This window comes from Perissodus microlepis, chromosome 18 (assembly GCF_051167445.1).
Source record: "Perissodus microlepis isolate ML-2025 ecotype Zambia chromosome 18, ASM5116744v1, whole genome shotgun sequence".
Taxonomy (NCBI): domain Eukaryota; kingdom Metazoa; phylum Chordata; class Actinopteri; order Cichliformes; family Cichlidae; genus Perissodus; species Perissodus microlepis.
In genome coordinates, this window is record NC_140478.1 from 28,226,924 (window position 1) to 28,245,151 (window position 18,228).

At 40.3% G+C, this 18,228-nt stretch overlaps 1 protein-coding gene across 8 annotated transcripts in view; it reads right to left on the reverse strand.

Moving 5' to 3' along the window:
* The window catches only part of pard3ab (par-3 family cell polarity regulator alpha, b), a 241,418-nt gene that overhangs the window by 13,952 nt on the left and 209,238 nt on the right, over positions 1 to 18,228 (reverse strand). For 7 of the 8 annotated variants that reach the window (XM_084911280.1, XM_084911277.1, XM_084911278.1 and 4 more), the window contains one exon: positions 1,873 to 1,996. In XM_084911280.1, the coding sequence (XP_084767406.1) occupies positions 1,873 to 1,996 (124 nt within the window). Of the gene's footprint in view, positions 1 to 1,872; positions 1,997 to 18,228 lie in introns of those variants that run through there. The other variant, XM_084911281.1, reaches the window with a different exon arrangement.

The following is an 18,228-nucleotide window of genomic DNA, read 5'->3' on the forward strand; positions in this document are numbered from 1 at the left end:
TAATTGAATTTCAAAGAAACGTTCTCCTGTTTTCCATATGGCCCACAAGTATGGCCAGAGCATGAGTCTAACAACATGCAATTACTATAGAAAGCCTGAGTGTGGGCTGCAGTCTGACAAAGTAAAAGGGATTTAACAGGCTGTGGAACTGAAAAGGATTGCTGGGAGAAGTCTGTGCTTGTCAGGTTTATTTCCAGACTAATTAAGCTTTAATAATAATACACTTGACACAAAGATTTTTTCATGTACCAATTTATCGGATAAAGAAAAAAGAACAAAACATTGTAGCTGATGGAATATCTAATTTTTATGGGTAACTAACACTACTTTCCATGATTTCAATGGCAATAGAAAGTACATTGCAACTAATATAAGAAAAAATGCTGCAACGCTGTCCGGCTCTTTAAACGAGAGCACGCTCAGTAGCTTTTCAGACAAAAAGAGAGATGACCTATGCTCTTCTTTCCCACACGCTGCTGCTTTTCCTGTACAAAGCTGGTTGGAATGTGCACCAGTCCATCTACCCCATTTACACGTAGGACACTGGTTAATACTGCCAAATGCAAAACACTGCTGCACACATTTGTTGGGCTTATTAGTTAGAAAAGAAAGAGCCAGAACACAGAGGATATGGTTCATGAGCTCTCACTTTATCAATTCATTTCAATTATAAGTCACAAGGGTAAAATTTTCCCATTGCACATCAAAAGACTGAGCAAAGTTACAGTGGGAATTTCTAGTTTATGCACCAACAATTAAAAAACAAAAAAAGTTCATACAGAAATATACAAAAACATTTGTGCGAAAACACCTTGTAGAGGGAAAACGCTAACAAGGGCGCTCAATGTTGTTCCTTATGGACAACACACTGTCTGGTATGGGACAACCCACATTTGTGCTACCTACCACCATAACACACTATTTAAAATTATATGTATTGTGTTATATATATTAGAATAAGTTGGGAGGGACTGTGTGTTAAAACAAAACAAAATGTGTGTTGTCCCGCACTCAGCGCAAGTATGTGAAGACATTTCATTTATAACACACACTCTACCAATTACAAAAAAAAGGAATAAAAATGATGTATAAGGTTTAAAATCTGCTACAGCTGGCTGTTCATTTAACCAGAGTTTTCTACTAGAGTTCATGTAAAACCAAGTACACTTGAGGTGCAGTGCCAGGAAGCAAGAAGGACTAAAATAAATACTAAAAATATGACAAGTGATTGCATCAGCTCAAAAAACTTTGAAGGCATTCAGATTTTGTTCGCTTATAATTACCCCTTGTTGCTTCAGAATGCACTCGTTATCCCTCTCCTCAGCTAATGCAACTTTGATTTAAAGCAATGTCCGTTAAAAAGCACATAGCTCTCACCTGAAACTGTAAGAAGGCACAGGTCGAAAAACAGGTGACCCCCTATACAGAGAAACAAAATGGAAATGACCCAAATCCATGAGGTGGTGGGCGGGTCCATGTGGATGACTGACACACAGAAAATGAAGACGATGGATCAGTACAGCAGGTCGTGACAAGTGGGTGGGGTTAGTGATGGTTGTGTCAGGAGGTGTGAGGACTCCTGCATGCAGACGGTGTTAGCATTAGCACAATTAGCCATGAAGGCTAATGGAGGTTAATGGTAATCCTCAAGTGTAGAGGACCATCAGTCTTGTTCATGGCTGCTAGTAGTGGGGTTAGTGACAGTAAGCACCATTAGCCACAGGTGCAAACACTGTTAGCATTCTCCTCAGGCTAGCACTTGAGTCTCGGCCTGGTAGATAGCGGTCGTTTCTGGACAGTCTTACAGTTTAGCCGTCTTCTCGGCCCAGCAGCGGATTTTAGTTACAGGCCCCAGTGATTTTAGACACTCACCCAGGGCTGCTCGAAGCTGTAGGTCCTCCTGCGATCATCTGGGTCGTCCGGGACATTCTGGGCCTGCTGAAACTCTTGCCTCAGCCTCTGTATCCGGTCGTGGTTGCTGGGGGTTAGTCGGTTACTAGGGAGAGAGCAGGGAGAAAAAAAGAGAGAGGGTGGAGGGAGATGGATGAGTGTGAAAGGTCCATTGTTAACAAGTGACCTGATTCCATCAGCAGGCAGAAATGGCCTGCAGGATGATGTTCTTTAAAGTCCAGCGTGTTTTGTCCATGAATTGATCAAATGCACTGTTGACACTGGCAAAGCACCCGGATTTACTCAACCCAGATAAAATGTAAAAAATGTGATAAAGTGAGGCCGGAGCCAAGAGCGAGCTTACAGCTGAGCCAACAGCAATATGAATCAAACTAATGTGCTTCTGATGTATTATTCAGAACAATGAACAAAGACTAGTGGTGAACGGTGAGTAGTACTCCAACATGCCCACGCCCCCACCCCATCCTTCCCATCGCAGCCTTATATCATTCATCCACTGCGCTGCTATTGTCTTTCGCAGCCCTGTTTACATCAAACAACGCTGCTGTCAGTGTAACTTCCTCATGGTACAACGAGTAAATACACTCACACTGGTCATTCATAATAACTCTACAACTGCAACTATATTAGGAAGTACAGAGTCTGAAATGCTCAGCTATAACACCATGAAGTGTGTAGGATGACGTTTATTAGGGAACAAAAATATTGTTTTGATTTACTTTTACGCTGAAAATCATTTTATACATTATATGTAAAAACTAAAATGTGTAGATAGATAACAAATATAGAGATACAAATATGTGTATTTACAAAAATGTTTATTTATTGTCATGTGTTGTATTTATTTCTTGTTTGTTCCTACTATAACAACATTTTATTTTGTATAGTACTTTATTCTACTGTATATAGCATTTAATTCTTGTTGTACAGTATGTTATTCTATTTTATCTTATCCTATTCTATTGTGTTTTCTTAACTTTTACTACTCTTAAACTTGTACTTTCTGCCGTGACCAAAAAATTTCCCAAGTGTGGGACAAATAAAGGTTTATCTGATCTTATTTCTCCTCATAATTTTTTTTGTGTGAAATTTAGATTTTGAAAGTTAGTCCCTTTCACCAACGGTTTGGACCATGCGTCATAAATCAGTCCTAAAATTTAGCTATTTTATTTCCATTGACTTTTCTGCATTTCACCATAAAGGCTTTTGCGTCCTCATGAACACAGAATGGAGAGAAATCTATAGACCTAAATAGAAACGAAACGACGGGGTAGTGTTAAATTCACATGGCCTCCTACAGAGGAAAGTAATTAACACATTTTCCCTCTCACACAGTGTGAATGAATAGAAGTGTTGGGCTCTAAATGAAGGAGCAGCGGGTGACTGCGACTCTGAGCTTGACTTTTCAACTTTTCAACTTTTACCAGGAAATTCCTGTGGACTTTGTTATCTCTCAAACTCAAAAGGTCCAGCCTGCAACCTTTTCAGCTTTTTCAAATCTTCTCCTGACTGAAGATGGGGAGCGTTGGGGTCAGCATAAAAAATTCCAAACTGCAACTGGTAAGGGTTATGATTAAACTAAAGTTAAAAAAACATAAAATGCACGCTGTGCATATGCAAAAAAGGAAGAAGAAGAAATCCCAGAGCAGAATAGACTTAGAATAGCAGTTTGTCTTTATTAGGTCAACGTATAACTCTATGTAGCATAAAATTACTGCCTAGTTCATTTCATCCATCACAAACAGCCAGAAAGAGAGCTCTAATGGCATAACCTAAAACACAACAGCACCACCAACTTAGCCAGCTATCAACTCCAGACACACAATAGAAAAGCCAGAGGCGGTCAGCCTTGTTAAAGACCAGGAACCTGCCATATGCAATCCAGCTAATCTCCATGACATGTAACACAGCTGCTTGGCCTTTCTGTAACTCAGCTGAACTGATGTGTGACCTTTTGACTACGGGTCAAGGATTCAATGCCAGCTTTAGCAGAAAGGCTCATATCTAATGTATGTAAACAGATGTCTGTCCAAAACAAAAGAAAGAAAAAAAAAAACTTAAAAAAAAATGTAATGTTTGTCAGATGGAAGCTGTTCAGTCTTCCGAGGCTCAACCTTGTAATAAAAAACCGTATCAGCTGATATTACAGAATCCTGCCCGAGAGACTAAAGAAAACAGGAACTCAAATAAAGGGATCAAAGATCTCCAATCTTTGACAAAACGCTGTAAATCAATCAAAGAAAGAGCAACACAACAATACAACTGTACTGCCAAAACACCCCAGAGACCAGGAAGAACAGCAGGCTGAAATTTAGCCTGAGATGAGCTTCATCATCTGGACAGACTCACTCAATATCTGGCACTACTGTATGAGGCTGAAAGGTCACTGTGAGGCTTTGTGGAGTGGAGTGTCTCTGGGACTCAATAAGAGGACTGTGGCTTGCTGACTGGGCTGCCAGCAAAGCTGTTTACGCTGAGATGCACCCTGCCTTTCATGGTCGGGTGTGCCTCCTGAAAAGCTGTCTGTCTCAGCCTTAAGCCTGGCAAGGAAGGAGCTTTGGGAAGATGTAATGTCTGCACTGTGGGCAGACTTTGACGACGCTACTACAATATGCCCTAATGCGGCGTGTTCAAGCAGAGGGATTGCTCAAAAAGAAGCTTTGAGAATAAAATCCAAACAGTCAAAGGATTTTTTTTTTTTTTAAATCAAAACTTGTCTTTTTTAAAATCCTTGGCTATAATTTGGGTCAGGAAGTCTGTAAACTCTGTGGTAACTTTGACAGATGCTTAAAAAGAAGAAATGTTTGGGGGGAAAGGTTTACCGCTGACCCTTTGTCTGCCAAATCGCCATCTAATCAAGTCTAAATCAAGTGATAAATCCAGTTCAATCACTGGGCAGAGAGATGACATTAACATTACAATACCAAGAAAAATCTGTAATCTGCAAGTAGCAGATATCGATTACGTTGTTTTTAACAGCTTGAAAATACTGACTTTTACTTTTAACTGATCCAGATAATGGAGGCCCCGAGTCCAAACTGTAAGCTTAATGAGCATACAATATTGATTCAATGCGTAAATGGTATGACGTAAGATTATTCTCTTCAATGTGCTGCGATTAGCTGTTAATTTTGTGTATCACTCTGTTAAGTTTACTGGCAGCAGCAGAGTGACGACTTAGAGTGATGTCATTTCTACTTAGTAAACATTCTTTAACAAATTACAAAGTGCAGCTTGGAGTGATCATTACCAAAAGACCAGAGTTTGCTGAAGATGCATCAGAATTAACGTTAATTATAGCTCATATAATCTTCTTTGGGGTTTTTTTTTTTTGTTTTTTGTTTTTTTTTTAAACAGAAGTAAGCAACCCTGCAGGTTACAAACAAGAATATTGGCACTCGGTTATGCAAAAATACTTCAAAAAAACTAAAGCGAGTCAAAGTATTTCACAGAACTGAAACAGATCTTGATGGGCTCTTTGTATCTGTGACTACTTATTCTTGGTGCCCTTTAATGACAATTAGGGCAGGGCAATATGGTTGAAAATATTTATCACGATATATATTTGAAAATTTGCGATAACGATATAACTGACGATATAATTGACGTGAGACAAAATACACTACAACTCCACAACTTTATTAGTGCAAAAAGAACCCCCCCATCAATGTATTTTCACTTCAACAAGCAGCTGTTTTTTATGTGCATTAAAGCTATAAAAAAATGTAACAGTGCAAATGCAAATTCCTTGCTGACAGTTTAACCAAAAGGCATTTCCACTGGAAATTGGCCGACATATCCTCAGCATAACCATGTATAATATCCACAAAACTTAAAAAGAGGTTATACACACACAATACGGTAATATTATGTTGAAGCACAGTACGTATCACTCTGCGAGGCTCCTGACCACGGTAGCTGTAATGCTCTGACAATCCATCAAGCGGTGCGGGTTCGTAGCTTAGCAAAGTTGTACTAAAACATTTTTTGACAGATTTTCGAGCGCCGTGTACATAAAATCGCTTCGAGGTCAGTAAAAACAACCAGAATTCATACATAAGGTGCACCGGATTATAATGGGCACTGTCGATTTTTCTGAAAATCAAAGGATTGATTTTAAGTGTGCCTTATTTTCCGAAAAACACTGTAATAACGACGGTCCGCTAGCATGCTCTACCAAAAATAGTGCTTTGTTGTGTATCTAACGGACAAAAGCCAAACCAGTTCCACACCACTGAAGTTGCAGCATTTTTACAAACCAGTTCTGGTTCATCTGTTTCATTCAACGATTCGATTTCACTTCTCATTCTCCGTCGCCGCCATTCTTTTTCCGCCATGTGCGTATGAAAACAAAGGCACTGCGCATGCGCGTTATACCCATATTCTATCGCGATATTTCATTTTCTCATCATTGCCTAACATTATACCGGCATTACCGTGAACGGTACGATAAGGCCCAGCCCTAGTGACAATGCTGTGGTCTTAGAGCTAAGGAATACAAATTCAAGATTTAGGTCTTTAATAAACACAATTTATTCTTGAAATCTGGCCTGTGTTGCAGGCAGTCTTTTTGATCTCAGAGCCACAATATATATGAAAAAAGCAGCCAAGACACTCAAAACAAGAACCCAAACTTTATGAGCAAGATCGATTTAAGGCAGGCATACAAAGCCTTTGCTTTATTTGGCAGGGAAGAGGACTTCCAAACTAATAGGATTAGAAGATATGGGCTGTCACCTCAAAATCCCACATGACTCTGGCACTGCTTTCACAGATCCCAATCAAAGCATGCCAACAGAGAAAGGGAAGGTGCAATGTACAGTAAGTGACAGAGGCAGCTGATAGGCAGCGCTTTAATCCTGCAGATTACAAATGAATGGCCTCATTCACAATGTGCGCTCTTCCCATGTCTTTAACATCCTTCAGACCTACCAGCAACTGTATAGGGGCATAAATTTTACAACCATCGCTTAGAGGACTTGGCAACCTTTAGTGGATCGATGTGCTCTCGAGATGAATGCAAAGCGGCGGGTGTCCGCGCAGTTGAGAGCACTAAAAGAGAAACAACTGGAAACGACCCCACGGCCCACAAAGACCATCTGAGCATGTACAGCCTGCTGAAGTTCAGAAGCCTACATGGTGGGAAGATTCAAGTGGATCTTGTGTCTGTTTTGTGACGAGGGCCCTTGTAGTGAGTGGATACAAGTGGGGTGACCTTGAAGATACAAGAGCAGCATTGTTGGTTCACACTTCAAAGTATTAGATGAATGCATCGCCCTGAGCCAAATGCACCACCATGCAAACGAAAACCCCAGCCAAGACTACTCAGTGTCTTAAATGTTAGTGCCTTCAATTCGAGCTTACTTCATTACACTCCTTTAACTTAAAGGGCATCTTTTGCCCTTTAAGCAAATTAACAGTTGATGACTCAAAAATAAATTTCACCTCCCTTTTAATAACGATAGAATATCACAGAACGCAACCCCTATCTATTTAATTTGGCAAAAATCCTCACTTCATAATAATCAACTTTTTAATTAAAAACACCATCTTAATTAAACATTTAATTAAGCATGGGTAGTCATGGGATTCCCATCTATGATGTGACTGTTGTACTGACTAGCTCGGCAGCCTCTTAAATAAACATTTACTGATGTACCGATACACGCGGTAAGGAAAAAAAGTGCCCACACGTCCTTCTTGAACGCAGCAGATGTGGTGGTTAGTTATCAGATGGGGGAACTAGGCCCTACATCCTCTGACAAAGAGGGAGTAGCTGGTGGCGGCTTTCTCTGCTGTGAAAAATGAACTGAGATGCTGGAGATGATAATCCAGGTCTATTGATCGAAGGCTCGCAGACAGCTAGAAGGGAGACTGATGCTCTCGCTAACTGCTGCTAGCAGCTAACTCTCCATCTGTGAGCCACTGTATGACAGTGTCCCTGTTATCTACCGCAATAAAGCAAGAGGGATCGACTCTTTTTACACTCTTGTACAGATCTGCGATAGCTGTTAGATACTTATTCCGATTTTAAAAAATGTAATTTTCTAAGTGTATTTCTGATTACAATCCAACATTCATGACACCCCCGTATTTATTTTTGTGGTTTATCACAAGACTAAGAGCTAACACAATTTTATGCCTTGATTTGCTCTACATTATGATTTAAATGGTTTTACTTTTTAAAAAATAAACCGTCTGCCATCTCTGTCGACTTGTTCTGGTTGGATGCTCATAAAAGCGCGTTTTAACAAGGGAGCCCTTCTTGTGGCATTTTTTTTTTATTTGTAGAGCTTCTAAGGAGAGACAAAGTTTGTTTTGAAAGTAATTTTCTTTCCTGAGTGTTGTTCACTGCTGCTACTGTGTAGGGCTGCCACGATTAGTCGACTAGTCACGATTACGTCGACTATCAAAATCGTCGACGACTGATTTAATAGTCGACGCCTTGTTTGAAGCATCACAAAAGACGCAGGAATAAGTAGTAGGATTTAAGAGTGTAATAACGGACTGAAACAGAAGATGGCAGCACTGTATGTACAAGGATGCCAGCTGCCGTTAAACCCCAAAGAAGAAGAAGCTGTATCCCAGAATTCATAGCGCAGCCCAGCTCAGTTTACAACAATGGCGGCAGCTAGTTAGTTTTAATATTACTCTTATTATTCTTTCTGGGTCACAAAATAAATGATTAAAATATTTTCAGGCGAGAATGTAACTGTATAAACCTCAAATATTTGCTCAGTTTATCAAGACACCACATATTTTCAGAAGCGCTCCGACGTTTTCGGAGACGTCTGTTACCCACTAGCTCGATAGCTAACCGGGGGCAAGGCTCACTAGAGCCCGTGAGAACACCGGACTCCCGGCAAATCGTTTTCAAACCCACTGCCTTCTTTCGCTACTCAGGTTAAATATATATAAGTCACTTAGATAACTTCAAAATGTTATTGTTTGGCTTTTTTTAGTATTTTATTTGTTCCTGAGTAAATCGGTTTGGCTGAGATTAAAGTTATAGTTTTTACACAGCTGAATAAACGTCAAGCAAACAACTGATTATCAGAAGTGTGAGATGCTCGAGAATATACTCCGGTGTCCCGTTATATTTTAGATAGCAAGGAGCAGACGGCTGAGTTTATTAAACTTCACCGAAACAATCTGCAAATTTCATTAAAATTTAATAAACTATCATCTTGTCTTTATTTTTAGTTAGCACATACCTTAAACACTTAAAGCTGTAAGCTAATGATAGTTATATAAGAGCAGATGCATGTTGGTGGAATAAGCTATACGTTTTACGTCCAATGGATGCATGATCTGATTAGTCGACTAATCGCAAAAATAATCGGTGACTAGTCGACTATCAAAATAATCGTTTGTGACAGCCCTACTACTGTGTAAATGGTGTCTCACGGGCCCATGTGGGCTGTGTGGTCGATGAAATAAAATATTCTCAAAGATTATCTTGATTTACTTTTTAACGGTTTAATATCTAGATTTCTATATTTTTCTGTGATGCCAAATCTTTTCCAAGAAGCTGACTCTATATAGATGACGTGGCATTACTGACAAGACAGAGGATGAGAGAGAATTAGCCTCGCTGGTGTCTGCTGATGCACTGGAAAGATTAGAGGTTCCAAGAGGCCATCGAGTCTGTGCCATTTAGGCACTATTAGTCCCATCTTGCCTTTATTCTGGATTACACAGGTTTAACATTGAAACAGAGAGAGCCAAATTGATCTGCAGAAACATGGCAATTAGACACCAATCGATACAATATCACCACAGTTAGCAACTCATTATCAACCCCCAGGTATTTACTTCATGATGTCAATGGACTAAGTGAGACTAAAGGAACTGCATGTTGATGAACTGCGCAAACAAATCAGTTAATATGCAGAGGAAGAAACAGCCAAGTAAAATGTCTCATTCTATGGAAAAGCTCGTGTTGACAGGGAAGTTAAGAGGCTAATGAATCCAGCTAACACATTCTGTAACCCAGGCCGAAGCAGACACCATCTGCGCGCTCGTGGCCTGGCTCGGATCAAACCGTTCTCTTCACAGAGTGCACAGCATGGGCACAGCGCCGGCATGCTGTGCCAAGCTCCGAGCCATGAGTGTGCAAAAGTGTGTGTGTTCACCGGGAAAGAAACATGGCTCTTTAGTTGACTTTTTGCCACAGAAGAAGCGGTCACTGGGCTGCATTAAGAGCTGCAGCTATGGAGATGGATTTGAATACACGTGATGAATTCACACGTGTCACATTTTAGGTAAACTTTAAGGACCAAAAATGGATACAGAAGCCGATCTAATGACTAACTTGATTTACTGAGATTCATTTTGGGTCACTTCATCATTTAAGACTTTAACTTTGAATCCTGTGCATTTTTTAAATCCATTATCATTTTCCTCAAAATGATGGAAGACAACTTTCCAAGAAATGACTAATTTCCTACAGCACACAGATACCCTCCTGCAACTTACAGTAGCAATCATTCTGAGCCTTAGCAATCCCACCGGGTGTCAACACTTGTGCAAAGCAGACAGTAAACATTGGAATCCATTGACGGAACGGATTGAATTTAATTGGCTTTCAGTTTTATAAGGCGTCTCTATTTTTCCAGGGGAACTGCTGGTCAGAAATGTGGGTGATGGTAATATAATATTTGACTGATATTAATGCAAGGGTGAGCACACACACACACACTTAAAGCAAGATGGGTAACAGTTCTTCGATTTCAAGCCATGGCGCCACTGGAAGCAATAATGGCGCGGCACACAGAAATATGCCTCCTTTTAATTCATGGGCCAATTTCATGCTTGCACACATCAGCGTATCGATGCCGGCCTTTTCAGTTACAAGCAAATAAATTGCTCTGCGATTCTAATATCTGTAATTCTGCCCTACTTTTAATGAAGGTGAGAGACATGCCATGTCCTATGTGGGCCATTTAGGTTTCATCACTCAGCCCCAGCCCCCCCCCCTCCGTGGCAGAGCCACTTCTGAATATGTCAGTGTAATATATGCAAGAGCATTACACACGTGGTACAGCAGGAGCTCCGTTTCCTTTCCCTAACAAATGCTTTCTTTACGGCGCTTTATGAGATTAAACTTCATCCCCGGATTAAACTGAACAGGGATGGCGTCAGATCTAATCTGATAGATGCCAAAAATACAACGGGATCAAACTTACTCTTTCAGAGTAAAAAGTGATTCTAAGAAAAGCAAAATTTACTGTAAACTGTGTGCCTCTTATATGAAGACAAATAGCTCTCCGTGTAACTGTCAAAGCTGACTACATATTGGTATTTACATCACTGCTTTGAGGCAACCACTGTTTGTCTGCATTGTGGTTAGCCTCAACACCACTTTACATTTTAGACAGCCCATCAAGAAAAAGACTGCATTCGCAGTCAACTCAAAATCTTAAAATGACATGTGATAAGTTATCTCATTATATGTTTTACATCCAAACAGCAACTCAAAGTCACAAGAGGCCGATTAGCAAAATGCTCATTGTGCTCCTTGTCTGTATTTTACAGGGTGTATCAAAAATAATCCAACGTGCTCTAATTCCACAACCATCCATCAGTAATGATCAAAATGTGTACTGCTAGAAAAAGGGGATTCGTGAGTTTCACCTGGTTGCCAGTAGGTAGTTTAACAACCGCAGTGGCTGCAGTGACTCAAGGATGGTTGCAAATATTTAGGATGTAAATACTTAAATTGTAAATACAGTACTTAAAAAAAAATACAGCCTTCTTTAAATCAGATGATTCTTTTTGATACACCCTGTATTTTTGAAGGCCCAGAGGTGCAAACACCCTCAGGCTCTGCAGTAGTGAGGGGATACACAGAAATCAATCAAACACATAACTGCATAACTGATCAGCTAAAAGTAGTCTCAATCTAAAACATCTTGGACATGAGAAATGTTGATGAAGGGGTTTTTGAGCCCACTGGCGGTATGCGATATGAAACCACAAGTTGTCTCACCCATGTAGGTTTCAATTCCATCTCCCTGCTCCGCATTGAAATGCTAAATAGGGAATATCTGATCTTATCCACATTAACAGCAACTCCTGTAGATGCCATCGCAGTACCATCAGTAGTGCTTTGATGTAACAGTACGAGAAAAGAGCCTAATCTCATCCATCAATGATAGATGACAATCTCCTTGGTGCAGAGAAGGCGTAATGAAAATGAGATTATTTAAAACCGTTGAAATCTCCACACACTCGTGTTTAGACTCTTCTTCCTTTGTGAAATTTGAAACAGCTCTGAAACACAAAGCACATTTTCCGTCGCTTTCACCGCCCGTCTGTTTCAGAGTCTATTCATCTCAGATATAAATTCGCAGACCCTTTCGCACCATTTCCATCACACCTTGCTTCATTGCTCTCTCCCCCTTACAGACACTGACACTGACTTGAGGGTTAAGCAGAGACGGCATCCATCAGGCCACACCGTTCAATCAGTCAACCGACAGATCTGTGCTGTCAGATAAGTCACTTATTGTAATATATCTGAGCTTCACATTGCCGTTACAATTCCACCAATCATAACTAACGCCTGCAGGCCACTGTCTCAGTGAGTCACAGCTGATCACTATGATTCAGCACATTTGGTCACCTGGGGAAACTGTAACCAGGCAACAGGGTTTGGAGAAAGGGTCGTCCGAGTTAATGGCTTTACCGCTGGCAGCATCGCATCCTACTAATTATTCCTTCCTGTGTCAACACGGCCGTAAAGTAGACTCTTCTAGGCTGTTAACTTGTAGTGGTGCTTTAACAACTCTGCAGCGAAGCGAAAACTAGTTTCAACCTGCCTGTGCCCACAAGAGCAGCGTTTTCCTACAGGTTGTGCAAATTACTGGCAGAGTTTGAGAACGCAAAGTGTGAGATGAAAGGGTGAGGGGAAGAGGAGAGGATTTTCAAACCAGCAGGGTGAGTACGCAGTCTTATCAGCAGTGGATTAGGGAAGCATTAAAGAGTCCGACTGGCTTTTTTACATTTTTATGAGGGCTCAGCTAAACTAAACATTGATAACAAGGGCTGACTTTTTCATACTCATGAATAAAGTTCAGTCTGAATGAGAAACTACAGTTGAACGAGTTCTTTGGCTCTTGTCTTTTCATGTTGGCAAAGCATCACAGAGTTTCACTCAAACATTATTTCTTTGTTGAGGTGATAATAGAGGATTTCAGATTTACCAGTGGTTTTCAATTAGGATGTAGGGTTGCTATTCAGTGACTCAAAGTCTAGAGCGCTACTGGAAAGGAGAGCTGTGACTGACACTTTTTCTATTACCGTATTTTCGGCACTATAAGGTGCACTTATATCCCTTAATTTTCTCAAAAAATCGACAGTGTGCCTTATGTATGAATTCTGGTTGTGCTTACTGCCCTTGAACCAATTTTATGTGGTACACAGCGCTCAAAAATCTGTCAAAAAATGTTTTAGTATGACTTTGGTAAGCTACGAAGCTGCACCGCCTGATGGATTGTCGGAGCATTACGGCTGCTAAAAACTCCGTCCGCTTCAGGTCCAAAAAACTACAGCATCACTGAAAGTTAAAAACTGTCTAAATTCTTTCATCTTTAATAAAATGATCAGTGTTGCTGCTTTACCAGGTGTAACAATTAAGTTTAAGTTAGCTCGCTAGCTTCCATCTAAACAAGTTCTGAGAGATTTCTGAAAAAATGAAAACATACAGCTCTGCTTTCACTTTTTGTAGAGTTACTGAAGTTGGACTAGCTGGTATATAATGATGTGCTACGTGATCGCTAGCGACACAGCTATGTTAGCATAACATAAATACAGTGAAGCTGGAGGATGAACGCTAACCTTTTTCCATTCAATAAAAGTCAACGTGAGGGTTCCCAGTGGTTAGGAACAAATGCAATCGCATAGGGTTAGGCTGTAAACGGACCAAACAACTGAGATAATCCATCCACAATACGAGGTTAGTCATTAATATACTGCAACAACATGGGAATAGAGCAGCTGTGAGAGAATTCAACATTTATAAATCAATGGTACGGAAGTGGAGGAAGCAAGAAGAATGAGTTGAGTAAAGTTTGACTTATTTGACTGTTTTGTTTCGCTTAATGTGCCATATGGTCCGAAAAATACGGTACTTGGCATTTATTTGGTAATATTTATTAGCTTCAGTAGTAGTAGTAGTAAGATAAGATGCCCCATCTTAGTACCTTTTCTTAAACTCTGTATCAAGATCAGGATTAACAACAAAAACCCCCAAAATAAACAAACAAAAACCTGGGCTTACAATAAAAGTCTTCGATGGGAGCACTGCAGGTAAAGGTAAATCTCACTCTACCGTCCATCAGAGGGCATCACCCGCTGTGGACAAACCTCAAAACTGGCCAAAAAAAAGAGGAGCTAATAAAAACCCCAGAAAAATAGACTAGTAAAATGGGAGAACACATAAAACTTCAATAATGGATAGTAATGACTTTGAACCTATTATATGCATGAGAGGCGAAATATCCTAAGGTCTCAAAAAATGATTTATCTATGCATGTATCAAAGACCGAGTTACTCAGTGCAGTAAATTTGCTAGTGGTCACAATGATCTGTACATTAGGAAGTGGACACTCTGAGTGGGAGATTATTCACGGCAACTACAAAAGGATCCATCCCATCTATGGCAGCAGAGTAGAGACAATTTTAACTTAAAGTAAGTCGAGCAGGCATACATTACAATTCCAATGCTCGTTTTATTAGCAAGCGTTAGGGTTTGACTGATGCTCGTGTCCAATGCCGGCTGACAATTTTGGCCTGACCTGGACTGGGAGAAAGGGGAGCAGTCATAAATGAAGGGGGAGGAGAGGCAGAACACCACAGAGAGAGAGAAAAGAAATCAAATTGGAGCAGTCTAATTTCTGGGGCAGGCATCACGGTCCAGCTCATATGGCCCTCTTGTTCTCTCCGTTATGGCGACCGGTGGGTGACGGATGGATGTCTCACTTGTAATGGTTCCCATTCTCAGAGAGCTGCATAATACTTCCGACTGAAGCATGAGCAGCATCTGATAAATCATAATCTAAGTCAAATTAGGATCCATTATCATCAGGAGGCAGGGGGCCTTTTTCCCCGTTTCGGGGCAGCATTGGAAGAAAATGAGACTGGAGGCAACTTGTGACAGCAGGCAATTTTGAGAGAGAAAGATTGAGTATTTGATGTATAATTGCCATGGTAATACGTGTCCTGGATGCCAGGGAAAATGCTCACTCTCAGGCTGCATTTTGACAAAACCATGTTCTAAACATGAACCCATCCTCAGTCTCGTATGCCCTTAAACCACCCAGATAACATCTTTCTACAAATGTAAGTCTCTGACAGCGATTCCTGTAAAACATATTTATCGAAAAGAAAACAGCCAGTGCTTCTGTGTTAAATGGAACCATCTATATTTGCAATATTACATTTCAAAGGCCGGACTTGTTCGCTTTCTTTCTTTTTCTACCATTGTTGACTGAAACTGATCAGCTAATTACAATGTTCTGATGGGAAACATTACGTCTTGCCACTTGGTATTAAATGTTCAGAATATGGTCAGAATATGATCTATGTTGTTACTGATCTGTTACTTAGTTGCTTGTTTTAGTTCTGTGAAAGACGTAAAAAAAAATGTATCAAATGAGTATTTTTGTTACTAAATCAACGCATGTATCTCACATTAGCTGAAAAAAAAGGACATTTGTTTTTCCAAATCACTCTTGGGAATGAAGCTAAAGTGCAGCAGTGGTTCAGGAAGCATTCATTAAAAACTGGGACTCTACACAAAAGCCTCATGAAATATTCAGTATATATAGGAGCTTTTGGAGGACATGATTTCCAGACCACCACCAAAAAACCCCAAAACATTCTGAGCAAAAGAAACACGAAATCGTGTGTCTGTTTTAGTTTAAGCACAGACGGCACACAGAAATATCTTGGATTTATTTTTTCCTAGACAAATTTAAAGGTTAGAGTCGTCTCCTTGATATTTGCAAGCTTAAGATTTTAATAACACTGCAATAAAGAGTCAGATACTCAACGAGTCGGGGCTTATTACTTCAGATAGTGATGAGCCTTGAAATATGATCCTTGAGGTCCAGTTTGAGTACGACAATTATGAGTTTAAAAGACAAAAGACTGAATAATCATTTATAATATGGCAACAGAAAAGTGAATGTAGAAGGCTACATTGTGACAATAATAAAAATTTGCAATAATCTCCAGTGCAATTCCTTGGGAACTGTCCCTTCTTATGGCTTTATATCTTTACTTGAAAAGTGTTAAGTCTCAGATCAACACCAGATATTAATGCCCTTTAGCAGCACAGAGTAATGTTTTTAAAGCCATTCATCTTTCCCAGCAAAACAGAAGCTGAAGTTGTTTAACAGGAAATCCTGGGTAACCTCCTCCCAGACCTCTGCCGAATGCTCCCACACAACCAGCTGCAGCCGTGAACACCGAGAGGCTCTACAGGCGCATAAAGACTTTCCTGCCTCTCTTCAGGACAAACGTTTCAAAGCAGGGCCACCGTGAAAAATACCCATAGCATCAGCAGGGTACAGACGCTTCCCCTTTCGTGCTCTCCCCTGCCTTGTGTCAATCCCTCTTCCACTTTTTCCTGCCATTCAAATCTAAGCAGCATGAACTCCCCAAACAGGTGGAAATTCTCTGGCTTTTGTTGAGTCGCATGCAAATTTGTACTAGAAGTAAAATTCAGGCGCTATTTTAGACTAGTTTACAATTTTTTCACTACTTTCTCCTGGATGCGTCTGCGTATGTCTGGGCTGTGTTGGATTGTGGGGAGCTGTGTAGTAATGACCCACATTTTGACAAATCCCAGCAATACTTTTCCCGCTGCAGGCGTTATGTTTTTCAATTAAACGATAGATTTGAAAACAAATATAGGAAAAAAATTGTTTCAGTCTTCACCGCAGAACCAGGAAAAAATGCTTTAAAAAAATCTGTGCTATAGATCACAAAATTCACAAACATTTCCAAGCTGCAGAATTATCGATATGAAAATTAATTTGTAGCTGCCGGATGCAAAAATTTCCACTAAGCTGGAATATCATATGTTGCATTCAGAATTAGATTTGGTCATACTCATTGCCTAAGGGTAAGAGAGCACAGGGGAAAGCAAACAAACAAACAAGCTGTCTGGTCTCTATTCAGGCTACCCTCTGCTTCACAACCCCTGTCAAAACATCCACCTAGGCTCAGTGGTTGCTTAGTTAGACGCCTAGCAGCAGAGGAGTTGACAGGGTGACTACATCAGGTCTGTGTGACTGGTAAGGGTGTTTACATACAATCCTTCTGCACATAGGTGCAACATGTCTGCTTTATTTAATATGTTTCTAGCGCATCTTTGTGCATGGAATTGTCACTGCATCTAAAACAGTGATTCTAAAATGAGAAAAGAAAGAAATTTTTAAAATTTAGACTAATTTATGAAGCAAAAATCTAAAACATTTTTCAGTGTTTGTGTTGTGGATGTAATGCAGTCACACAAATTTTGAGCTACACTTGTTGCTTGTTTTATTGTCCTTGTATTTCATTGTTGCTTTATGATTTAAGGCCAATATCTAAAATGGGGAGGCAAAGTAAACTTCAGTGGGAAGTAAAATAACACTTGCAACATTAAAACAAATTCTAGTCGTAAATGGCGCCAACCTAATATTGTAAATGGAGACGCATAAAGGCTCTAATTAATTAGGACGTTTTATTTTTACGTATTTGTTTGAATAGAAAAAAGAAAGAAAAAAAATCTGTTTTTCGAGGCCGGCAAGGCTCTGCCTGATGCAACAAAACGACACACATGCACCCACACGAAACACATACAAGTGCAGCCCATCAAAGAGCCCCTATGGAAAACTCAAAGGGAGTCACAGAGTTTCTGGCAGGTACCCGTCACACATCTCTCCACGGTTCAGATCCCTCAGGGAGGCTGGTTTCTGTCTAGAGAATGCTGTCAAGACCTCAAGATGGGAACTCTTTCTGAAAGCTGCGATGAGAAAGATAAGGGAGGCTGAGGGTGGAGGATGAAGGAGCAAAGAGGGAAGACAGTAATGGAAGGGAGGATGAGGGGATAAAGCAGGTGGGGGGATGGGGGTTCATAGGCCAAGTGTAAAGGAAGGATGAGTGAGGGAGATGACAAAGGAGGCAAGATGGTGGTGGGAGACAAAGGCAGGCAACAACAAAAAAAAAAAGGTGTGGCAGACTGAAACCAGGAGTTCAAATGCATCTTTTTTACATTAGCAAACAAGTCTGTCTTAAATTTAGCCTTAAATTTAAACGTAGGGT